The sequence below is a fragment of the Bos javanicus genome, chromosome X, assembly GCF_032452875.1.
Source record: "Bos javanicus breed banteng chromosome X, ARS-OSU_banteng_1.0, whole genome shotgun sequence".
In the NCBI taxonomy this organism is placed as follows: Eukaryota; Metazoa; Chordata; class Mammalia; order Artiodactyla; family Bovidae; genus Bos; species Bos javanicus.
In genome coordinates this window covers 39,008,913-39,033,805 of record NC_083897.1, presented here as the reverse complement: position 1 = coordinate 39,033,805, position 24,893 = coordinate 39,008,913, and the positions used below count along the sequence as shown (strand labels likewise).

The 24,893-nt window shown below is 53.6% G+C and overlaps 2 protein-coding genes across 13 annotated transcripts in view; one reads left to right on the top strand and one right to left on the bottom strand.

Moving 5' to 3' along the window:
- Positions 1-6,663, bottom strand: part of IKBKG (inhibitor of nuclear factor kappa B kinase regulatory subunit gamma) — a 60,077-nt gene extending 53,414 nt beyond the window's left edge. For 4 of the 9 annotated variants that reach the window (XR_009734907.1, XM_061409053.1, XM_061409056.1 and 1 more), the window contains exon 1: positions 1,419-1,571. Coding sequence is in view for 4 of the 9 variants with exons in the window: in XM_061409053.1 (XP_061265037.1) it covers positions 1,419-1,508 (90 nt within the window). In the remaining 5 variants the exon portion in view is untranslated. Of the gene's footprint in view, positions 1-1,398; positions 1,720-1,968; positions 2,043-6,479 lie in introns of those variants that run through there. The other 5 variants (XM_061409058.1, XM_061409059.1, XM_061409054.1 and 2 more) reach the window with 5 other exon arrangements.
- G6PD (glucose-6-phosphate dehydrogenase) lies at positions 2,142-19,144 on the top strand. Of its 4 annotated transcripts, none has more exons than XM_061409044.1 (14): positions 2,142-2,253; positions 3,128-3,255; positions 9,647-9,736; positions 10,317-10,354; positions 10,429-10,537; positions 10,977-11,194; positions 16,316-16,474; positions 16,560-16,685; positions 17,003-17,096; positions 17,447-17,633; positions 17,732-17,967; positions 18,058-18,134; positions 18,252-18,344; positions 18,478-19,144. In XM_061409044.1, exons 1-14 carry the CDS (start codon positions 2,142-2,144, stop codon positions 18,566-18,568), a joined length of 1,758 nt encoding a protein of 585 aa, XP_061265028.1. In that variant the 3' UTR covers positions 18,569-19,144. The 4 variants fall into 4 exon arrangements, with proteins under 4 accessions (XP_061265028.1, XP_061265030.1, XP_061265031.1 ...); XM_061409045.1 differs by lacking the exon at positions 2,142-2,253 and adding an exon at positions 2,432-2,541; XM_061409046.1 differs by lacking the exon at positions 9,647-9,736.
- Positions 19,145-24,893: the final 5,749 nt, after the last annotated feature.

Here is a 24,893-nt window from a genome sequence, read left to right as displayed (position 1 = left end):
GAAATCACACGGCGTCTGGGATTTGGTTCTAAATAATGGGTGAACTGCTAGGTATCTACCTGAAAGAAATGAAAACTCATGTCCGCACAGGAATGTTCGTAGCAGCATTACTCTGAACAGCCACAGTGAAAATGACCCAGATGTTTATCAACTGATGAATAGACAAAATCTAGTACATTCCCATGCTGCAACATTATGCTAATAAAAAGAAACAACTCACAAAAGACCACATATTATGATTCCATTTACATGAAATGTCCAGAATAGGTAAATACATAGAAACAGAAAGACTAGTGGATGCTTAGAGCAGGGGTAGATGGGGTGGTGAGAGTGATGGCTGAAGTTCATGGGGTTTCTTTTTGGAGCGATGAAAATGTTCTGGAATTAATGGTGATGGTTGTGCAAGTCTGTGAATGCACTGAAAAACCAGTGAACTGTATACTTTAAATGGGTGATTTGTGAGGTATGTGAATTAATTAAAAATATCCACGAGTTCATAACTGTTGAAGCTGGGAAGTGAGTACATTGAATTTACTAGACTATTATACTTTTCTACACCTTTGAAATTTTACACAATAAAATGATAAGAGCAACATCACTGTTCACATAATTATTGTAATAACCTCCTAAAAGCCACCCGGCTCCTACACATGCCACCCCATAGTCAGTTCTCCCCACCGCGCCAGACCAGTCAGCCTGAAAGGTGATTCTGATCACATCCCTCCTCTGCTGGGATTCCCTACAATGGTTCCTTGTTGCCGATAGCTTAAAACCCAAAGTCTCTACCACCATGTACAAGGCCGTGCGCTATCTGTTCTCCCATTAAAGTGAAAGTCGCTCAGCTGTGTCCAACTCTTTGCGACAGTCCATGGAATTCTCCAGGCCAGAATAATGGAGTGGGTAGCCTTTCCCTTCTCCAGGGGATCTTCCAAACCGAGGGATCGAACCCAGGTCTCCTACATTGCAGGCGGATTCTTTACCAGCTGAGCCACCAGGGAAGCCCAAGAATACTGGAGTGGGTAGCCTATCCCTCCTCCAGCGGATCTTCCCGACCCAGGAATCAAACCGGCTCCCACTCTAAGTATTCCTTCGCTCACTCTACTCCAGGTATAGCGGCCTCGTTACTGAGTTCCTCGAACATGTCAGGATGGCCCATTCATCCTCAAGTCAGAAATGATACGAGGTCCGGGAGACATTTATCGTTTTGCAAAGGAGCAAAATGATGCACATGAGGTAAGATACTTAGCTGGCAAGTCATATTTGACGCCTTTTTAAAGAACTTTAACCTGAAATGCACAGATGATGAATAGAAAATGTCTCCGACCTAGAAGAGTCATTCACAAACTAGGGGTGTGGTCAGACTCGGCGCTGGCGGAGAAAAGAGAGGCGGAAACAAACCCGCTCGCCGCCAAAGTAACCTGAGTCCTCAATCGGCCTGCCTCCGCCGGTGCTCTGGAAGTGCGCAGCAGAACCCGGCCGGACCGAATAGGAGGGGGAAGCCTGGTCATCCGGGGAGGGGATGTCGGTGGCGGCAGAACGCCCACCAATGGTACCCTGTCTTCGGAAGAGGGCCACACCTGTCAGCTGAGTCGGTCCGACGTGAGAAGGGCGGGAACGGCGGGCCCCGAGCGTTCCTCGGACCCCCGGCGCTCCGAGAAAGTCCGAGTTCCGCTGTAGCCCTTCCCTTCTCCCGCTGCCAACTTCTCACATCCGGCTTCCGGTGTCTAAGCTGTGGCATCCGGAAGTAAAACGCTCAGGTCCCGCCCCTGCCTGGCCGGCCGGCGGAAGCTAGAAGGGAGGCTGCCCAAGCCGGAAACCTGAACCCGCCAGCCTTGGTTGGCCCGCGGGGCATTCCCCAGTAATTAGCGTCGCGACCTGCATTCCCTCTTGTCTCTCCGGCAGGGCCGTCCCCCCTCCCGCTAGGGTTGGAACCACAACGAGGCTATTATCTAATAGGGCTGGTTTGACCTGCTCCGGCGACCGGTCCGGCGAGGGGACGGAGCTGCAGAAGACCCCACCCACCAACAGGGTCAAGGGGCAGGGTCAAGCAGCTGGCGGAAGTGGAGGCCTGCGCGAAAGCGCAGGACCTCCCCGGGGCCCTGCGCCGAAAGCCAGACTCTAGGGGCGGGGTCGGGCCAGGGATGGGGACGCGGGCGAGCTGCGGGGAGCTGCAGGCGGACTCGCGAGGTAGCGGGGACACGGCACAGCCGCAGCCGAGACAGCAGGCGGCCCGCGGCTCAGCGGCCGGCGCAGGTGCTCGAGGGGCAGGGCGGGCCAGGGCTGGGGCCTCCACGGGGGGGGGGTGGGGGGGGTGGTGCCCGGCCTGGCCGGGATGCGCGCGCACCTGCCCGCGCCCTCGACCTTCCCCGCCCCACGAGGGAGGGGCCCGAGGAGGCCACACCCCCGTATCTCGCCTGAGGCCGGTCAGCTCAGCCCAGGTTCCCGCCCCCGCCAGTTAAATGGGCCGGCGGGGCACAGCCCGGGGAAACGGCCGGGGACTCGGGGTCTGCGGGTGTGACGGGCGAGAGCAGCGAAGCACAGGTAACCGAGTGGGCGATCGCGGCGCTGCGAGGCACTTTGATTGCCCAGACTTGGGAACGAGGCAAAATCCAGAGGGCCTAACCGATCTGGTACCCTGAGTTGCCCTCATGGGACCCCCGAGGAGACGGAGACCCCGAGAGGGCCAGGGACTTGCTGGGGGTCTGCCCAGCGTGGCAGGAGGAGGGCTGGAGCGACACTCCCATCAGCTGCACTACCTCACATGCTCCAGCTCATTGTAGAGTTTCTGCCTGCATCCTGGGCGACATGGTCTTAGGCAGATCATACGCTGCTCCAGCGGAGTTTTACTCAGTCGCCCCAGAGCTGAGGCCCTAGTAAGAATCCAGTAATGCTTTGGGTCATTTTGTAATATACACCACAGAAGAAGGTTGCCCAGAGAGGATGGCTGGAGCCCAGGGCCAGCAGTTTCTAATTTCCCGAACATCTTGCTCCCCGGGTATTCACAGTCAGTGGTTTCAGTAATGAAACATAAGCTGGAGGAGAGCCCAAAGGACTCCTCCAGAAAGGGGCCAGCTTCTCAGTGCTCCTCTCAGCTCCTGCCTTGTCAACTGAGTTTTTCTTTCACTAGAGAGCGCCATGGCAGAGCAGGTGGCTCTGAGCCGGACCCAGGTGTGCGGGATCCTGCGAGAAGAGCTGTACCAGGGTGATGACTTCCATCAGGCCGATACGCACATCTTTATCATCATGGGTGCATCGGTGAGTCTCCCCTACCAAACCCCACAGCTTAAACGCAGCAGAAGGGACCTCAGGGTGCCGGTGCTTTCCCAACTGCTTGCAGCTGGGCCCTTCGGGCTCTTGCCCCTGCTCAGGGGCCACTGTCAACCCGTTACCACCCAGTGTATACACACCGTGAGGCATTTCTGAAGTCTGTGTGTAGCCATTGAGTGTAGACCTCTGTCCTGGAGCTGGGAGGCCCTTCGGGACTGTCTGGTTGGACTTCCTCCTCCACAGGGGAGACAGAGAGGTAAACAGGGGAAGCAGTCCATTCCAGAAGGGTGTTTTCCAAACATGTTTCTGACTTGACAGATGTCACACAGTCATTGCCAGAGGTAGGATCCAGGGCCCGATCTGTACCTTGTCTGTCTACCCTCAAGGTCGCCAAAGACACACACTTGACCCTTCTTGAAACCCCATCTGTTTGCCCCAACTTCCAAGGCCTCTCAAGGAGCTGAGACCAGCCCCATTGTCCAGCCAGTGGAACTGCCACTTTTCTGTGATCAGAAAGGCCAGATACTAGAAGCAAAGGCAGAAACAGCGTGCTGACCATACATGTCGGGGGTGGTGGAACATGAGAGGATGGGTGGGTCCTCAGAGAGCCATGACCGGTCCCCCTGACTAAAAGCACTCTCTCCATGTGCCACATGGAAATAAGATTGACCCGGTGGCAAGACATGAGAAAGGGCTGGAACACTGTCGACATTTCATCTCAAAGGGAAACTTTTCACCCTGGACGGGACCAAGAATCCGCTCCCCGGGATTACGAGCATCTCTGGTGGTGACTTACTGTATAAACCTGAAGCGAGAGTTCTACCAAGCTAGTGAGCTCTTGACAGGGCAGGCATGGTCTCTCTGTCCCTTCCACACCCCTGTCCCTTCAGCTCTGGAGGAATTCGATTCTTCATTCATGTATCATAACAGGTCACCGCCCTTTGCAGAATGTGCTTCCTGCCGGTTGTGTGATTCTGGTCAGAATTTGGAAAAAGAGCCAGAATGCAGGGCTTTGTGGGTGAGGAGGGCTGTGCCACTGGGAGGGAAGGGAAGGCCGCCCGAAACTCTCCCCTGACCATCTTATCACCCCAAGACTGTAGGATGCCCAGTAGGAGCGCACAGGGGGCGGCTTAGCCCCTACCCTGGCCCCAGCCTCGTCCCTCGAGGTGCCAGAAAGATTAACACCTGGGACTAGGTCCAAGAAATAGGTTGACAAAGAAAGTTACTCAGGATTATTTTTCCTCCTTCCCCCATCCCCATCCCAGCATGTCCCAAGACACTCCAGCAGAGGATCCCTGACTTCAGTAAATGGCCTATGACCCTAGACCCTCAACTCCGATTAAACACCTCACTGAGAGCAACCAAGTGTGTTCTGTGGCCTGGGCCAAGTGTCTCCTCCTCTCTCAACCCCACAGTCTCCACTTGGCAATGGAAGTCTTTGGAGTATCAAGGGGCCCTGGGGTTCTGTTGAGCTCATTCGGTGACTCCTCCCTGCCTTCATGTGTGGCGGCCTTGGCATTGGGCAACACTGTTTCTTTGCAATCCGAGCAGTTCCCCTTTGCTCTTCTCTGCTCTGAGAGCAATCAGCAGAGGCTTCTAGGGCAGAAAGGGGAAGTGCCTGCTGCAGCCGGCGGGACGGCGGAGGGGGGCGGGAGTAGAGCCTGTTTTTTTTTTGTTGTTTTGTTTCTCCCGTTACTGCTGGGATGTGTGGGAGGCAGGCAGGCAGCAGAAACCTGCTACTCTGGGAGACCAAGGAGTTCACAGCACAGTAGGCACCTGCCCTGAGGCCCCCCACGCCCCACTCCCCACCATGGGAGCCGTGCCTGGGGGCTGGGCCCCAAGGTGAGTGTGTGTGACAGCAAACACTGCCAGGCCTTCATGCCCCAGGCCTTGGGAGGCTCCAAGGCCTGCAGAGCCAGGGCCTTGGAGCGGAGCCTGCAAGTGCAAAAAGGATGAGCTGTCCTCCGCGCCTCTCCTCCCTGCCGGCTTTGCCCAACCCGCACCCAGGCGCCTAAGTTCCGCCCTGTCCGAAGGCCGGCTGAGGAGTTACCCGATGGCCTTGCAGCTGCAGCCGCTCCCTGCTCCCTCCTCCAGACTCCCACCCTCGGTAGGAGGGCAGTGGAGGTACTTACAGGACTGGTCCGGAGGCCTCTGGAACCCAAGAACCCCATTTCTCCTTCCAGACTGGTGTTGAGAGAGGAACCCTGGGCCTGCCAGGCTCGAGCCACTCTAATCCCCAGTGGAAACAGAGCAATTGAGATGAGAGAAAGAACAGGCTAAGGAGCCCCCTCGGGCAGAAGTGGCTCCCTGCAGGGTCTGCAGGGTGGTCTTTGCCTCTGGGCCTCAGTTTCCCCGTCTGGGCCATGGGCTCCATGAGTGCTCCAGGGCCCATCCCAGAGATGGGGTCCCGCAAGGGCTGAGCAGGAGGACCCGGGCCCTCTCTCCTCGGGGGGTGTTTCTGGGCTGCCTCCCCTCCTGGGGTGATAAGATTCCTGCTGTGTCACGGTGACTCTGGCGCTCCCCCAAAGGGCTTATGAGTCATGAGCCCCACGGCCTAGGAGGGAGGCCAGGCAGATCCTTGACTCGAGGGGATTGAGCCCACCCCGGTCTCCCAAGTTCTACTGCCGCGTGCTCTACCCTAACACCCTGGATACTTGAGATAAGATTGCGGTGCAGGCCAGATGCGGCAGCAGGCCGCATCCTGCTGCTAAGCCACCATGTGGCCCCAGACTCCTCCAGACCCCATGAGCACTGTGCTCTTGGCCCACGGTACTTCCGGCAGAGCAATCGAGCCCAGGCCACTGGGTAGGGGGCCCTCCTAGGCCTCTGCGCCCCCGCCGCAGTCTGGGTCCTACCTCACTCCTCCCTTGGGTGAGTGACTCAGAGCCCTGGGCCGCTGGTGGCAGGGCTGAGCTGAACAAGGCGAGCAGGTTCCACCCCTTGCTAATCCCAAAGGAACCTGTGAGGGCAGTCAGCTATGGGGCACTGTGACTCAGCAGACAGGACACTAACCCACTGGAATTTGATCAGAAGCAAACATTCCTCTGGGCCAGGAGGTGCTCACTGACGGGGGATTGATGGCTTCTCCTGCCAGATCCCCACAACAGGAGGTGGGTAGCGGAAAGTGGGCACTGCTGGGCACTGGGAGGAGAGGGGCCACAGGGGTTGCAGCTGGGCTCCAGGGAGACCCCAGCTGGGGGTCAGACACTGACCTTGAAGCGCTGTTATCTCCAGTCTTCCCAGGGAAGGTGGTCGGCAAGACAGGTCCCTGCTCCAGAGCCTTTGGCAATCAGTTCTGAGCGGCTGTCAGACAGGGTCAAGGGCTGCGACACAGAGCACCCTGGTTTGGGAACCACCCACTGGAGCACTCCAGGTTCCGCTAGAGCCCGGAGGTGGCAGAGAAATACTGGCCCATGTGGGCTGGGCACTAGCCAAGACCTGGGCCAGAGCAGACACATGGACTTGTCCACGTGTGGATGTTGGCTCGGCCCAGGAGATGCAGAGTGAACCCACAAATGGGAACTGAGCATGCAAGCCTCAAAAGTGGCCTGCCCTTGCCCCCAGCCAGAGGAGGACTTGCCCACCTAGTAGCTCCCCAACTACCTTCCTCATGGCCTGTCTAGGGGTGCAGATTGCAATCAGTTCTTGTCCTGCAGCTCCTCTCTGCAACAGTCCACCGATGTGACCACATCCAGTGCTGACATGACTCTTAAACGGTCATTTTGCCCTGAAGACTCAGGTCCTCACCCCTGGAGGTGGTTTTCCTGCGCAGTGCGAGACTAGCAGCTCTGCCCAGCAGCCCTTGCTGATTACAGGGCAGGGGGCATGAGAGGGCACCTGCTCTGCACCCACGCCATACCCAGGCTCACCACCTCTTCCACCCACAGTGGAGAATTCCTTTGTCAGGTCACCAAAAGCAAGCAGGTGGCCGTGGCTACAGCAGCTAAACCAGCCTGGAGAGAAGGGACTGGGTGACTTCGTGCGATGACAACATTGTTGCTCACAGTTGCTGTGTCTTCACACACTTGCCATTATCTTGGAAAGTTTCACATGGTCAACGGCAAGTGCGATACACAGCCAGGGACGCCCACTGTCTGCTCAGTTGTTCTTTTCAGTCTTTTCATTTGTAGGCAACATTCACACACATCGAAAGACATCTCTGTCCAATCGGTTCTGACCTTTATAACCAGAGACAACGTTTCCATCTCCCCAGCCAGTCCACCTCCTGCTCTGAACTCTCACTTATGTCACTGTGGCTGCTTTGCCTTTTCTAAAGCTTCCCTTAAATCAACTCAAGGTGTTCAGTCTTGTGTGTCCAGCATTCTGGTTCTGAGAATTGCTTGTGCTGAGTAGGTCACTGGCTTGTCCCTTTTTTCTTGGTTTGTAATCTTTGTTCTTGCCCCCTGCACAGCTTGCAGGATCTTCGTTCCCCTACCAGGGATCAAACCCGCAACCCCCTGTGGTGGAGTCCTAACCACTGGACCACCAGGGAATCCCCCTGGCTCATCCCTTGGTGTTGCTGAGTGGGTGTTCCACTGTGTGGATATCCAGCTTGTCCATCTCCTGTTGATGGCCTTTCACTGTGTCCCAGCTCAGGGCTATTGGGAATTATGGCTGCTGTGAACCTTGGTGCAAGTGTTTGCTCCACACCACCTCCAACACCAGATGGCATTAGTTTTTTCAGATTACAACCTTCTGGTGAAGGTCAAGCTGGATCTCACTGTGGTTTAATTTGTATTTTTCTGACAACTGGTCATCTTGAACACTTTCTTGTGTGTTAAGTAACCATTGATTTTTCTTGTTGTGAAGTATGTGGTCAAGCCTTTACTGATCTTGAATTCTTTTCTTGTTTTGTTGTACAGTGGGTTTTTTCCTTTTTAATTGACCTTTTTAACCACGTTCAAGGTACTAACCAGTGGCATTTAACACATTTCATGATATCGAGGGGAGTGGGTTATATATTCTAGATTCTACATCTGGTGAATCTTTTCTCCCAGTCTGTGGCTTGTCTATTCATCTTGTTTTTTTCCCAATTCATCCTCTTAATAGTGTCTTATGATGACCAGGAGTTTCTAATTTTGCTCAAGCCTTCATTCATCCATTTTTCCAGTTACTGCATTTTGTGTCCTAGCTAAGAAATCTGTTTCTACTCCCATCTATTAACTTTTTCAAACCTAAAATCTCATTAATTGTAATAATTTTCATAAATCTTGGTTTCAAGTGGTTTTCTTTTTTTAAATGGACAGGTGGTCAGCTAGAGACCAGGCCTGCGTGACACTTTCTTCCCCACCTTGTCATGTTTCTTGTTCTCTGCCTGCTGCTGGTGGGGCTTCTGGTGGGGTGTTGAGTAAAGAACTGAAGACAGGCCCTCTTTTCTTGCTTCTGGTTGTTGAAAGAGGATTATTTCAACGTTTCCCTACAGTATATGATGTTTGTGGAGTTTCAACAGGGGCTGCTTAGCAAGGTGAGAAAGTTCCCTTTTATGCCTAGTCTGGGAAGAGGTCCTATCATGCTAGGTATCGAAATTTTCTGGAACATTTAATCTCCATCTGGTGAGTTTTAACAAGGTTCCTAGATTAAAAACTCTAAAGGAGTAGACATATGGCTTAGAGCTTTTTTCCTCTAATCTGTTCATGTAGTGAATGTTAATGACTTTTTTTTTCTTTTCAATATCAAACCAAGCTTTCACTTGCAGGATGATCCCAACTTAGTTAGGACATACTCCATGTTTGACATTGCAGGGTTGGGTTTGCTGGTATCTCCTGCAGAATTGTTTGCACCTGTATCTGTGTTCATGGATGAGACAGGCTTGGGACCACCTGTGCGCATTTCTCAGACTCTCTGGCCACAGGGTCCTGGGGCCACCACACGGCTTGGCAAACACTCCCCAGTCAGGCTTTGCCTCTGAATGGCAGTCTCCGTGGCATTTTGTGAGACCTATTAGCAGAGCTGTCTCTGTAAGGGACAGTTGTCAGGGGCCAGGCTGGGCTTGCTGGGAAGGGTGTGAATGCCATTCTGTCTCCTTAATGACCATTGCCTCCCTAGGTCACTCATTTCATTGTGGTATGTTGGAATTTTCCAGAAAAGTGTCCATTTCATGTAACTTACCAGATGTGGGATAAGGTCGTTCACAGAACCCTCTGCGGTCTTTCCTGTCAGTAGTTTTGTCCCACTGCCCCCATGATTCTTGGTGCCTTTTTAAAAAGCAATCTTTCCCAGGGGACTGTTTGAATTAATTTAATTAGTCTTTTTCAAATACCAAGATGGGGCTTTGTTGAGCTATTCTTTTGGCTTGTTTTCCATTTTATTCATTTTTACTTTGCAGTGTTTCCTGCCTTGTGATTTGTTTGGCTTTTAAATTCTGCTGTCCTTTTTCTAGGGCTTCCCTGGTGGCTCAGTAGTAAAGAATCTGCCTGCAATGCAGGAGACTCGAGTTCAATCCCTGAGCCAGGAAGATCTCCTGGAGGAGGTAACGGCTACCCACTCCAGTGTTTTTGCCTGGAGCATTCCATGGACAGCAGAGCCTGACAGGCTGCAGTCCATGGGGTCGCAAAGAATCAGGCATGACCGAGCAACGATGGATGGTCCTTTTTCGAACTTTTTCAGTTGAACGCTGAGTTCATCAGCTTCGAGCCATTCTTTTTTTTGCTAACATAAGCATTTAAAGTCATGCCTCAGTTTTGTCGCATGCTACTTCCAATGCCATTCAATTCCAGTGAGTCTAGGGTTTTCTTTAGCCCATGAGCTCTTTAGAAGCAAGCTTCTTGTGTTGGCTTTGGTTTTGCCCATTCAACCATAAGACGAGTCTGTGGATCGTGGGACCAGCGGGTTAATGGGGTACCTCCTGGCCAGCGCGAGGTCTCTTTCCCTTAAGGTGCCCCCCAGCAATGTGCGGGCACTCCAGGCCAGGGTCAAGGGCTAGACTGGGCCCCAGTTCAAGCGGCTCAGACTATACACAGTGGGCAGGACAAGCATGCGCAGGTCTACCCCCATGGGGGTGATCTGGGGTATGTCCTCAGCTCCTAACCACGCCTGTTTCTCTGCCACAGGGGGACCTGGCCAAGAAGAAGATCTACCCCACCATCTGGTAAGCCTGTGTCCCCACTACCCTCTGTGGCCCCGCGCCCCCTCGCCCTTGCCACAGCCATGCTCTGCCCTCAGGTGGCTGTTCCGAGATGGCCTTTTGCCCGAAGACACCTACATCGTGGGCTATGCCCGCTCCCGCCTCACAGTGGCTGACATCCGCAAGCAGAGCGAGCCCTTCTTCAAAGTGAGTGGCTTCTGGGGTCTCGGCAGGTGGCACACACCACCACCCCCCGTCCCATCACAGAGGCCCTTCGTCCTGCCCCTCCTGTGCCAGGCCACCCCCTCCCTGGCACCTCCCAGCCCCCTGTGACTTGGGCTTACCACTTCCTTCCCACTGTACCCTGTGACCTCTCAAACATGGAGATACCTGCCTTCTCTCAACACATGGTACTTAGGTGGCATGACTTTGGAGAGACAGCTTTCTCCCAGGTCCCAGTTGGCTGGACTCTGGCTTCTGTCTTAGGGCATTGAGGCCCCCACCCCCACCCCCATGGGCGTGCTGGAGCTGTGAGTGACCCCAGTGCGAGGCTAGGATGGCTGACCTCTCAGGAAGCCCGCTCTGCCTATGGGCTCACAGGAGAGCAAGGGCAGGGAGCCAAGATGCTTGTGTCCGTGTTGCCCAGGCTACCCCGGAGGAGAAGTCCAAGCTGGAGGAGTTCTTTGCCCGCAACTCCTACGTGGCCGGCCAGTACGATGACACTGCCTCCTACAAGCGCCTCAACAGCCACATAAATGCCCTTCACCAGGGCACACAGACCAACCGCCTCTTCTACCTGGCCTTGCCCCCGACTGTCTATGAGGCTGTCACCAAAAACATCCATGAGACCTGCATGAGCCAGACGTAAGGCTGGTCTTTGTCCCTACCTTCCTGCCTCCAGGGTGTGCCCTACCCTGGTGTGACCTGCCCCAGCAAGCTAAGCAGAGCCCCCAGGGCCAACCGGTCTGCTGCTGCTGCTGTTAAGTCGCTTCAGTCATATCCGACTCTGTGCGACCCCATAGATGGCAGCCCAGCAGTCTCCTCTGTCCCTGGGATTCTCCAGGCAAGAACACTGGAGTGGGTTGCCATTTCCTTCTCCAATGCATGAAAGTGAAAGGTGAAAGTGAAGTCGTTCAGTCGTGCCCGACTCTTAGTGACCCCATGGACTGCAGCTTACCAGGCTCTTCCGTCCATGGGATTTTCCAGGCAAGGGCACTGGAGTAGGGTGCCATTGCCTTCTCCGGCCAACCGGTCTAGGGAGTCTGAAAAAGATAGATGCCCCTGGTTTGTTACTTCCATGAATTCAGTCTATGGAGAATGGGCATTTTCCGTTTTCTGGAAGTTTCCCAAAAATGCTCACACCCGTATTTACCATCCAGTTCAGTTCAGTTCAGTTCAGTCGCTCAGTCGTGTCCAACTCTTTGCGACCCCATGAATCGCAGCACGCCAGGCCTCCCTGTCCATCACAAACACCTGGAGTTCACACAGACTCATGTCCATCAAGTCAGTGATGCCATCCAGCCATCTCATCCTCTGTCGTCCCCTTCTCCTCCTGCCCCCAATCCCTCCCAGCATCAGAGTCTTTTCCAATCAGTCAGCTCTTCGCATGAGGTGGCCAAAGTACTGGAGTTTCAGCTTCAGCATCATTCCTTCCAAAGAAATCCAGGGCTGATCTCCTTCAGAATGGACTGGTTGGATGTCCTTGCAGTCCAAGGGACTCTCAAGAGTCTTCTCCAATACCACAGTTCAAAAGCATCAATTCTTCAGTGCTCAGCCTTCTTCACAGTCCAGCTCTCACATCCATACATGACCACAGGAAAAACCATAGCCTTGACTAGACGGACCTTTGTTAGCAAAGTAATGTCTCTGCTTTTGAATATTCTGTCTAGGTTGGTCATAACTTTCCTTCCAAGGAGTAAGCGTCTTTTAATTTCATGGCTGCAGTCACCATCTGCAGTGATTTTGGAGCCCCCAAAAATAAAGTCTGACACTGTTTCCACTGTTTCCCCATCTATTTCCCATGAAGTGATGGGACCGGATGCCATGATCTTAGTTTTCTGAATGTTGAGCTTTAAGCCAACTTTTTCACTCTCCTCTTTCACTTTCATCAAGAGGCTTTTTAGTTCCTCTTCACTTTCTGCCATAAGGGTGGTGTCATCTGCATATCTGAGCTTATTGATATTTCTCCCGGCAGTCTTGATTCCAGCTTGTGTTTCTTCCAGTCCAGCGTTTCTCATGATGTACTCTGCATGTAAGTTAAATAAGCAGGGTGACAATATACAACCTTGACGTACTCCTTTTCCTATTTGGAACCAGTCTGTTGTTCCATGTCCATTTCTAACTGTTGCTTCCTGACCTGTATACAGATTTCTCAAAAGGCAGGTCAGGTGGTCTGGTATTCCCATCTCTTGAAAAATTTTCCACAGTTGATTGTGATCCACACAGTCAAAGGACTTGGCATAGTCAATAAAGCAGAAATAGATGTTTTTCTGGAACGCTGTTGTTTTTTCCATGATCCAGCGGATGTTGGCAATTTGATCTCTGGTTCCTTTGCCTTTTCTAAAACCAACCTGAACATCAGGAAGTTCACGGTTCACGTATTTCTGAAGCCTGGCTTGGAGACCTTTGAGCGTTACTTTACTAGCATGTGAGATGAGTGCAGTTGTGCGGTAGTTTGAGCATTCCTTGGCATTGCCTTTCTTTGGGATTGGAATGAAAACTGACCTTTTCCAGTTCTGTGGCCACTGATGAGTTTTCCAAATTTGCTGGCATATTGAGTGCAGCACTTTCACAGCATCATCTTTCAGGATTTGAAATAGCTCAACTGGAATTCCATCACTTCCACTAGCTTTGTTCGTAGTGATGCCTTCTACGGCCCACTGGACTTCACATTCCAGGATGTCTGGCTCTAGGTGAGTGATCACACCATCGTGATTATCTGGGTCATGAAGATCTTTTTTGTACAGTTCTTCTGTGTATTCTTGCCACCTCTTTTTAATATCTTCTGCTTCTGTTAGGTCCATACCATTTCTGTCCTTTATTGAGCCCATCTTTGCATGAAATGTTCCCTTGGTATCTCTAATTTTCTTGAAGAGATTTCTAATCTTTCCCATTCTGTTGTTTTCCTCTATTTCTTTGCATTGATCACTGAGGAAGGCTTTCTTATCTCTTCTTGCTATTCTTTGGAACTCTGCATTCAGATGCTTATATCTTTCCTTTTCTCCTTTGCTTTTCGCTTCTCTTCTTTTCACAGCTATTTGTAAGGCCTCCCCAGACAGCCATTTTGCTTTTTTGCATTTCTTTTCCATGGGGATGGTCTTGATCCCTGTCTCCTGTACAATGTCACGAACCTCATGCTATAGTTCATCAGGCACTCTATCTATCAGATCTAGGCCCTTAAATCTATTTCTTCCACTGTATAATCATAAGGGATTTGATTTAGGTCATACCTGAATGGTCTAGTGGTTTTCCCTACTTTCTTCAATTTAAGTCTGAATTTGGTAATAAGGAGTTCATGATCTGAGCCACAGTCAGCTCCCAGTCTTGTTTTTGTTGACTGTATAGAGCTTCTCCATCTTTGGCTGCAAAGAACATAATTAGTCTGATTTCGGTGTTGACCATCTGGTGATGTCCATGTGTAGAGTCTTGTCTTGTGTTGTTGGAAGACGGTGTTTGCTATGACCAGTGCATTTTCTTGGCAAAACTCTATTAGTCTTTGCCCTGCTTCATTCTGTATTCTAAGGCCAAATTTGCCTGTTACTCCAGGTGTTTCTTGACTTCCTACTTTTGCATTCCAGTCCCCTATAATGAAAAGGACATCTTTTTTGGGTGTTAGTTCTAAAAGGTCTTGTAGGTCTTCATCAAACCGTTCAACTTCAGCTTCATCAGCGTTACTGGTTGGGGCATAGACTTGGATTACTGTGATATTGAATGGTTTGCCTTGGAAACGAACAGAGATCATTCTGTCGTTTTTGAGATTGCATCTAAGTATTGCATTTCGGACTCTTTTGTTGGCCATGATGGCTACTCCATTTCTTCTGAGGGATTCCTGCCCGCAGTAGTAGATATAATGGTCATCTGAGTTAAATTCACCCATTCCAGTCCATTTCAGTTCGCTGATTCCTAGAATGTCGACATTCACTCTTGCCATCTCTTGTTTGACCACTTCCAATTTGCCTTGATTCATGGACCTGACATTCAGGTTCCTATGCAATATTGCTCTTTACAGCATCGGACCTTGCTTCTATCACCAGTCACATCCACAGCTGGGTATTGTTTTTGCTTTGGCTCCATCGCTTTGTTCTTTCTGGAGTTATTTCTCCACTGATCTCCAGTAGCATATTGGGCACTTACTGACCTGGGGAGTTCCTTTTTCAGTATCCTATCATTTTGCCTTTTCATACTGTTCATGGGGTTCTCAAGGCAAGAATACTGAAGTGGTTTGCCATTCCCTTCTCCAGTGGACCACATTCTGTCAGATCTCTCCACCATGACCCGCCCGTCTTGGGTTGCCCCACGGGCATGGCTTAGTTTCATTGAGTTAGACAAGGCTGTGGTCCTAGTGTGATTAGATTGACTTGTTTTCTGAGTATGGTTTCAGTGTGTTTGCCCTCTGATGCCCTCTTGCAACACCTACCATCTTACTTGGGTTTCTCTTACCTTGGACCTTGGACGTGGGGTGTCTCTTCACGGTTGCTCCAGCAAAGTGCAGCCGCTGCTCCTTTGCTTGGACGAGGGGTATCTCCTCACAGCCGCCCTTCCTGACCTTCAACGTGGGATAGCGCCTCTAGGCCCTCCTGCGCCCACGCAGCCACCACTCCTTGGATATGGGGTTGGTCCTCCCGGCCGCCGCCCCTAGCCTTGGGCGTGGGGTAGCTCCTCCTGGCCACCGCCCCTGACCTCGGACTTGGGTAACTCTTCTCTGCCGTTCATGCGCCGTTGCAGCCTGGCACTCTCGGCCGCTGCCCCTGATCTCGGACGTGGGGTAACTCCTCTTGGCCGCCACCCTTCGGGCATGGGGTCCTCCCGGCTTCTGCCCCTGACCTCGGACGTGGGGTAGCTCCTCTCGGCCATGCTCAGTGCGCCAGTCGCAGCCGCCGTCGCGCATCCAGATCCCTATATAGACCCTCAGAGTCAGCTCCCCAGAAATCCCACTGTCCCTGGCAGCAGTCCCGACTAACACTACAAGGTGGCAGTGTTGCTCCACGAAACTTTTTCACTGGTGCTGGCTTATTCTCAGGCCCTCAGCACTTCTCACGGTCCCGTCGACCACCACCAGGGGGCGGTGTTGCTCCATGGAACCCTGCTTCCTGTGACGCAGTAGCTCCTGCGTGCTTGCTTATGTCCCCCAAACCAGGACCATGTCTGTTCCACTTTGTCCAAGGTTTGGATGTGGAATGGCCACATTAACTCTCCGTTAGGATAAAGGGGGCTTCCCTTGTAGCTCAGTCGGTAAAGCATTTGCCTGCAGTGCAGGAGACCCAGGTTTGATCCCTGGGTGGGGAAGATCTCTTGGAGAAGGAAATGGAAACCCAGTCCAATATCCTTGCCTGTAAAATATGGACAGAGGAGCTTGGTGGGCTGCAGTCCATGGGGTCGCAAAGAGTCAGGCACAAGTGAGCGACTAACACTTATTTACTTCCCCACGTTTAAACCCTTGGGGGGAGCTATGCCTTTGTCATCCCCTCCCCTGCCAGGAGAGAGCAGAGAGGGCAGGAGGTGCTCCTCCCAGTCGCCAGCCAGTCAGGCTAGAAGGCTTCCGAGGAAGCTCTGAGCCTAGCCCCAAGGGCTGGGAATTAGAAGGGGTGTCCTCTGGGCAGAGGCCGGAAGAGACCCAGCCCTGCAGAACTTGGCTGGCCCAGCTGACTGTTGAGAGGAGGCGGGGAGTCTCTGCCTTCACTCTCTAGGGAAGGGAGGGTGGACGGGGATGGGATGCTGAGCCATGCCCCACCCCAGGGAGGGTGATGTAGTTCTGGGTTGTCACAGAGGCTGGAACCGCATCATCGTGGAGAAGCCGTTTGGGAGGGACCTGCAGAGCTCCAACCAGCTGTCCAACCACATCGCCTCCCTGTTCCACGAGGACCAGATCTACCGCATTGACCACTACCTGGGCAAAGAGATGGTCCAGAACCTCATGGTGCTGAGGTGCGCTGGGGCAGGGGTTGGGGGCCAGGGGTCCTGGGCCGCCCCCCTCCGATGCACAGTCAGCCTCCGTGTGCCCCTCCCCCAGGTTTGCCAACAGGATCTTCGGGCCCATTTGGAACCGGGACAACATCGCCTGCGTCATTCTCACCTTCAAAGAGCCCTTTGGCACTGAGGGTCGTGGGGGCTACTTTGATGAATTTGGGATCATCCGGTGAGAGCCTGACTCCCTTATCTGGGGAGGTGGGCACGGGCACCATCCCACTTCCCCTGCAGGTCCCCCCGCCCCGCTCTGGGCTCCTGGACCCTGATGTTCAAGTTGGGCAGCATGAGTGTCCGAGCAGTCAGTGGGGACTGTAAAGGGTGGGGTCACTGTCTTCTGTCTTTCCTCAAGGGGACCTGGCAGACACTGGGGATCAGGAAGGAAGCTCACTGCTTGTTGCTGGAAGGCCGACTTTGAGGCCCTGAATGCCGGGAAGGTGGCCGACGAGGGGCTAAGGGAGCTCATGCCTCACTCCTTCTTGCCCCTAGGGACGTGATGCAGAACCACCTCCTGCAGATGCTGTGTCTGGTGGCCATGGAGAAGCCCGCCTCCACTGACTCAGATGACGTGCGCGATGAGAAGGTGGGTGGGGCCACCCCCTCCCTGCCCAGCCCCCTTTCCTTAGCCACCCATCCTGAGCACCAGGTGCCCTGGGCCAGGAGGCAGGCAGCCTGTCAGAGAACTGGCAGGGCCATGCAACCGAGCTTCTCCTGGAGAAGAACCGAGGGTGGGGTGAGGTGGTCCCAGAGGGCCCTTGCGGGATGGAGCCTGAAGCCCGGCTCTGGCAGCAGGAGCAAAGCTGCACGCGGGACACCTACTGACTATCAGGGCCACTCGCCCATCCAGGAAGGCCACCCCTGGGCGTTAACATGGCTCCCTGGTGCCCGGTGTCCTCTTTACTCAAGGGGCCTGTCTTCCTGGCTCTCCTGCAGGTCAAGGTGCTGAAGTGTATCTCAGAGGTGCAGGCGAGCAACGTGGTCCTGGGCCAGTATGTGGGGAACCCCGACGGAGAGGGGGAGGCCACCAAAGGGTACCTGGATGACCCCACGGTGCCCCGCGGGTCCACCACAGCCACCTTTGCGGCCGCCGTCCTCTATGTGGAAAATGAGCGCTGGGACGGTAGGTGGCGCCGCCATCCCGTGGGGATGGGAGCCGGCCCCTGCAGCCAGCCAAGCGCTCCCCAAAGCCTGCTGTGTCCATCCCCCGTCTCCTCACAGGGGTGCCCTTCATCCTGCGCTGCGGCAAAGCCCTGAACGAGCGCAAGGCCGAGGTGCGCCTGCAGTTTCGTGACGTGGCCGGGGACATCTTCCGGCAGCAGTGCAAGCGCAACGAGCTGGTAATCCGCGTGCAGCCCAACGAGGCCGTGTACACCAAGATGATGACCAAGAAGCCTGGCATGTTCTTCAACCCCGAGGAGTCGGAGCTTGACCTGACCTATGGCAACCGATACAAGGTGGGCACTCGCCCGCCCCCTGGGCAGGGGCGGCAGCCCAGGGCTCCACAGGGCTCAGCACCTTGGTGACACCCTGTGGCCCGCCCACAGAACGTGAAGCTCCCTGACGCCTACGAGCGCCTCATCCTGGACGTCTTTTGCGGGAGCCAGATGCACTTCGTGCGCAGGTGAGGAGAGGCACCCCCCTCGCCCTCCCTCCTCCCCCGCCCCCTCTCCATCCCCCTCTTCGTCCCCCTCCCTCCGTGGTCACACTGGGCCTCCCATCCCCACCCCTGTCCCTTCAGTGATGAACTGCGGGAGGCCTGGCGGATCTTCACTCCACTGCTCCACCACATCGAACGCGAGAAGGCCCGGCCCATCCCCTACGTGTACGGCAGGTACGTCTATGCAGAAGGTGCGGCGGACAAGACGGGGTGTGGATCGGGGGGTGACGGGAGTGGAGGGGGGGCGAAGGGGGACCCTGTGGCTCAGGGCTCCCTCACCGCTCCCCACTGCCTGTCCCCCTGCCAGCCGGGGCCCTGTGGAGGCAGACGAGCTGATGAAGCGTGTGGGCTTCCAGTACGAGGGCACCTACAAGTGGGTGAACCCCCACAAGCTCTGAGCCGGCCCCCCTCCTGTGCGCCCTGGGCCTGCCCACCTCTCTCGCTCCACACCCCCTCCCACCAGACCCAGCTCCAGAGGACTCGGGACCACTGCCCCCAGCCCCACATTCCTGCCCTGGGCTGGGGCCACCCCCCACCCACTCCTCGGCCCAGTCGCATTCCTCGGCCAGCCAGCACTGTGACCCCACCCGCACCCGACCCCAGCCAGCCTGTATCCCCGGGACTGAGCCCCCCCCCACACCCCACCGCCTGGAGCAAGGAAGAGGAGGGCTATAGTTGGGGAAGACAGGAGCAAGGTCCTCAGAAGGCCGAGAATGGGCCCCCTGCACCCCCAGTCTCAGCGCCATTCCACATTCCTGGTCCCCACACGGAAGGGACGTTCACGCCACCCAGTGCCCTCCCTGCGCTGGGCCCTCCAAATGTCCGTGTGCCCCCCAGGCCCCCCATCACCATAACTCAGCACTCCACAACCACCCCGTCTCACTCCCACAGCACCCCCCACCCCCCGCCCCAAGGTGGCACCCTCACCACCAGAAAAGCAAAAGCAGCAAAGTGCCATTAAATCAGCAAACTAAGCCACCCGGCTCTGGGTCCTTTCTTGCCTCCTGCGACCGTGGAAGGGCACCCCTGTGGCTGCCTGCCCGCCTGCCCTGTCCCCACCATCGGCTTGCCCCAACACCCACTTCCCTTGACCACCAGATTGGGTGGGCACGTGGATTACCTCCACCCCAACCGAGCCGTGGGATCTTGTCAGAAGACCACTTGTGGCACAAGAACAGGTCATGTTCCTTTCATTCATTTCCCCCCGCCACGACAAAGTATTTAGGAAGGAGTGGCTAAGGGACTTGGGGACATAAACCAAGGGGGACAGGCGAGTCCAGGGCACACAACAGTCTGGCACCACGGAGTGGTACACAGCTGGCCTTCGCGCCTGAGACCAAGAGCAGGCGCCCTCCAGGGGATCTGCTGGCTTCCTTGAGCCTGGCTGCCTCTGGCTCCATCTTCACATAAGCTTCTCCCTTGACCAGGACACCAGTCATCCTGGACTGGAGGCCCAATCTCCCCCAGAATGACCTTAATCTCAACTAGCCAGATTATCTCTGCACATGCCTCATTGCTGAACAAGGGCACAAGGGGCCAGGTGAGCCTGCCCCCCAAAGGCAGCGCCCCCCCGGGCGTCTGTCCAGCCTTTTCCCTCGACCAAGCATCAGGAAGGGGGCTGCAGCCGCTCCTGTGGTCCCCGCCCTGGGCCTGAGTTCTGGGACGTGTGGCTAACCCAAAACAAACATACAGGATGCTCCTCGTTTGCCGGGATGTTTCATGGAGGGACCAAGCCAGCCACCCAACATGTGACCTGAGTAGGCAAGGTCCACTCCACAGGTCCCCGCGGCTGGCAGGGCTCAGGGGTCATGGAGCCAGGGAGGTCTGTGACCGCGGGGCCAGGCCCGTAGGCTGTTTGTTGGTAAGAGCTTGGCCACCATGGCTCCTCACTTGAGCTTGGGCTATGTAGGGAGACCACCAGGTTCACGTGGACCTAGATTGAGCAGAAAAGGACTTGCTGGGCTAGGGACAGCTGGAATCCAGACCCATGGTGCCTTCAGGTCCGCATGGAGCAGCTGAGAAAGCCCCTTGTGGACATTTGGGCTTCATTTGGGGTGGGGACGCTGGCCTTGGTTCTCTTCCCTGTGCCGGTGGCCTGGGGAAGGGGCAGTGAGTCCTTCGTTCTAATGCTCTGGCTCCTGCATAGCTACAAAGAGTCCTGTCCTGTCCTGGATGCTATGGGGCAGCTGTGTGCCCACAAAGGCCAGACGCTGTGCTTAGTCGTTCAGTCATGTCTGATTCTTTGCGACCCTGTGGACTGTAGTCCGCCAGGCTCCTCTGTCCATGGAATTCTCCAGGCCAGAACACTGGAGTGGGTTGCCATTCCCTTCTCCAGGGGCTCTTCCCCACCCAGGGATCCAACCACGGTCTCCGGCATTGCAGGCGGATTCTTTACCATCTGAGCCACCAGGGAAGCCCTCAGGAGAAAAAGCAAAGAAACAAAAGAGCCTTTCTTGACCCCGCTGGGGTCTTTGTGCTCAGGGCCCCCTCACACAGCTCCACAGACACCTACAGACTTTGGGGGACCCAGTAGAGCTGAGTTCTGGGGAGAGTCATCCCAAGCCCCTTGGAAAGCCTTCTGGCATGGCATCACTGAGTGGGACACTTAACAGCGTGGAGGATCCATGTAGGGCCAGGAACCGGAAATGGAGGAGAGACTAAGCTCTTCCTGGACTCCCAACATGTGATGACTACGTGGGAGCAGGGAGGGCAGGGTGGGGACCCCCAAGCTGATCCTCTCTGAGTGTCCCCACCATGACAGAGGGCCCAGGCTAGAGAAGTTAGTGGACAGCTCAGATCTTGGTGCTACCCTGTGGCAGAGATGAGAGGGCCCTGGTGAGGATGCTCAACTATCACCGGATGCCCAGTGCCAATGAAGGACAGACATGAAGGACCTGAGAAGGACAGTAGCTGTAATCTCAGCTCTAGGAGCTTGCAATGCAAAAGAGGCATGAGGTCCTGGTTGTTGTTCATTCACTCAGGCATGCCCAACTCCTTGAGAATGCATGGACTGCAGCACACCAGGCTTCCCTGTCCTTCACCATCTCCCGGAGTTTACTCAAACTCGTGTCCATTGAGTCGGTGATGCCATCCAACCATCTCATCCTCTGTCGTCCCCTTCTCCTGTCCTCAGTCTATCCTAGCATCAGGGTCTTTTCCAATGAGAAAAGGCTCTTTGCATCAGGTGGCCAAAGTATTGGAGCTTCAGCTTCAGCATGAGTCTTTCCAATGAGTATTCAGGGTTGATTTCCTTTAGGATGCACTGCTTTGATCTCCTTGCTGTCCAAGGGATTCTCAAGAGTGTTCTCCAGCACCACAGTTTGAAAGCATCAATTCTTTGGCACTCAGCCTTTGTTATTGTCCAAGTCTCACATCTGTACATGATTACTGCAAAAACCATAGCTTTGACTAGATAGAACTTAGTCAGCAAAGTGATGTCTCTGCTTTTTAATACTCTGTTTAGTTTTGTCATAGCTTTTCTTCCAAAGAGCAAGCGTCTTTTAACTTCATGGCTGCAGGCACCATCTGTAGTGATTGTGGAGCCCAAGAAAATTGTTGGTCCCTGTTTGCATTGTTTCCCCATCCATTTGCCATGAAGTGATGGGACCAGATACCATGATCTTAGTTTTTTGAATGTTGTTTTAAGCCAGCTTTTTCACTCTTCTCTTCCAGCCTCATCAAGAGGCTCTTTAGTTCCTCTTCTCTTCCTGCCATAAGAGTGGTGTCATCTGCATATCTGAGGTTATTGATATTTCTCCCAGCAGTCTTGATTCCAGCTTGTGATCCATCCAGCCTGGCATTTCTCATGATGTACTCTGCAAATAAGTTAAATAAGCAGGGTGGCAACATACTGCCTTGACATACTCCTTTTCCTATTTGGAACCAGTCCGTTGTTCCATGTCCAGTTCTAACTGTTGCTTCCTGACCTGCATACAGGTTTCTCAAGAGGCAGGTCAGGTGGTCTGGTATTCCCATCTCTTTAAGAATTTTCCAGTTTGTTGTGATCCATACAGTCAGAGGCTTTAGCATAGTCAATGAAGCAGAAGTAGATGTTTTTCTGAAATTGGCTTTTTCTATGATCCAAAAGATGTTGGCAATTTGATCTCTGGTTCCTCTGCCTCTTCTAAATCCAGCTTGTACATCTGGAAGTTCTAAGTTCACATACTATTGAAACCTAGCTTGAAGGATTTTGAACATTACTTTGCTAGCATATCAAATGAGAGCAATTGTGCGGTAGTTTGAGCATTCTTTGGCATTGCCTTTCTTTGTGATTGGAATGAAAACTGACCTTTTTCAGTCCTGTGGCCACTGCTGAGTTTTCCAAATTTACTGGCACATTGAGTGCAGCACTTTCACAGCATCATCTTTTAGGATTTGAAACAGCTCAACTGGGATTCCATCACCTCCACTCACTTTGTTCATTGTCATGCTTCCTAAGGCCCACTTGACTTCACACTCAAGGATGTCTGGCTCTAGGTGAGTGATCACACCATCGTGGTTATCTGGGTCACTAAGACCTTTTTGTATAGTTCTTCTGTGTATTCTTGCTACCTCTTCTTAATATCTTCTGCTTCTGTTAGGTCCATACCGCCTCTGTCTTTTATTGTGCCCATCTTTGCATGAAATGTTCCCTTGGTGTCTCTAATTTTTTGAAGAGATTTCTAGTCTTTCCCATTCTATTGTTTTTCTCTTTCTTTGCATTGTTCACTTAAGAAGCCTTTCTTACCTGTCCTTGCTATTCTTTGGAACTCTGCGTTCAATTGAGTATATCTTTCCCTTTCTCCTTTACTGGTTCCGGTTAAGAGCATTCAACTGTCACCTCCATTCCAGGTGCCTACAAGGAGGCACAAGATTGAAGGGGGGGACCCTGTAAGGACAGTCACTGGTCCCCTCATCTCTGAATAGTCCTTAGGGCCTCACTGAGTCACACCTTTGTACCTACTCTGGCAGTGGCAGAGGTGGCATTGGGTGAGGGCATTCAACTGTCACTGGCAACCCAGTTGCCTAATCTAGGGTCCAGGCAAGAGGTCCCATGTAAGAACAGGCACCTGTCACCTCAGCTCCGGGTGCCTACTTGGGAGTAGAGGCAGGAGATGCCAGCACAAGGGCATGAGCACAGAGGTCCCCGTGAGCCCTGTCACTTGACAACTCCGCATGCAGCGTCTGCACAGAGAAGGCAATGAGGGATTGGCTGAGAGCACGGGTTCTGGGTGCCCACAGTTGGCACGAGGAGCCAAGCAAACACCGGGAACTAGCACTGCGGCTGTGGGAGCTGCCCTGCGGATGAGCAGGAGGGCCCAGAGGAGACATTCTGCACTGGGGCGCGTGACTTGCGAGGGTCTCATCCTCTCTTAAGTCCCCGTCGAAAAATATTCCCAGAGAAACAAAGCCGCCCACTGAAGCACAGAAGACTGGGGAGGAGTCCTGGGCCTCTGGCCCTGCACCAGTGTGGTTTCCCTGGGGTTGATGAATGTGTCATTGGGCCCTCAGGAGGACTCATTAAACCAGCGTTTCCAAAATGTCTGCTCTGAGAAAGACGTAAACAGTGTCCTCTAAGCACTAGCAGTCTCCCTGCTGCCTGGTGCCTGGCTGGCAGCTCCAGGGAGGGACCAGCCACCAGCTTCATCTATTGGGCACCACAACACCCAGCATTGCAGGAAAGACCACTGAGGGAGGGCATGGTGCCCAGGGCTTGGTACTCACAGACAGGTGTTGTTGTCCAGTCAGTCATATCTGACTCTTTGCAACCCCATGGACTGCAGCATCCCAGGTTTCCCTGTCCTTCACCATCTCCCGGAGGTTGCTCAAACTCCATTGAGTCGGTGATGCCATCCAACCATCTCATCCTCTGTTGTCCCCTTATCCTCCTGCATTCAATGTCCCAACATCAGGGTCTTTTCCAGTGAGTCAGTTCTCCACATCAGGTGGCCAAAGTAGTGGAGCTTCAGCTTCAGCATCAGTCCTTCCAATGAATATTTAGGACTAATGTCCTTTAGGATTTTCTGGTTTGATCTCCCCGCAGTCCAAGGGACTCTCAAGAGTCTTCTCCAGCACCACAGTTCAAAAGCATCAATTCTTTGGTGCTCGGCTTTTTTTATAGTCCAACTCTAACATCCATACGTGACTACTGGAAAAACCATAACTTTGACTAGATGGACCTTTGCTGGCAAAGTGATGTCTCTGCTTTTTAATACTAGTCTAGGTTTGTGATAGCTTTTCTTCCAAGGAGCCAGCGTCTTTGAATTTCATAGCTGCAGTCAACATTTGCAGTGATTTTGGAGCCCAGGAAAATAAAGTCTATCGCCGTTTCCATTGTTTCCCCATCTATTTGCCATGAAGTGATGGGATCGGATGCCATGATCTTACAGATAGCAAATAGTCAGTACTATGTGATCCCAAATACTAATCGCTGACAGCTGCAGCAGGGGCCTGAAACATCACCTTGATCTTGTAGGGAGAAGGGGGGGGCGGGGAGTGTTGTGGATGCCATTGTAGAAGTTCCTGGATGCTAACCAGAGCTCTGTCACGGCCTAGCTCTATCAACTTTCTCTGGTATTTTTGGTTCTTTCCTTAGGGAATTTTCCCATAAGTGAGGTCATTGGGTCAAAGGGCATGGATGTTTCAGTGGTTCTCACGCCGCCGGGCTGCAGACGTCCCAGACCAATGGGTTCAGGCTACAGGGTGGCCCCAGCTCTCCCAGCCCCGGGGGCGGGGGGGCGGTGA

What these genes read in the sequence shown, in the direction of transcription:
- G6PD (XM_061409044.1), top strand. Translation starts at nt 2,142, where the DNA reads ATGGGGACGCGGGCGAGCTGCGGGGAGCTGCAGGCGGACTCGCGAGGT. An exon ending in TTATCATCATGGGTGCATCG is followed by an intron (nt 3,256 to 9,646) that starts GTGAGTCTCCCC and finishes TCCTTTTTCTAG; the next exon opens with GGCTTCCCTGGTGGCTCAGT. An exon ending in GGAAAATGAGCGCTGGGACG is followed by an intron (nt 17,634 to 17,731) that starts GTAGGTGGCGCC and finishes GTCTCCTCACAG; the next exon opens with GGGTGCCCTTCATCCTGCGC.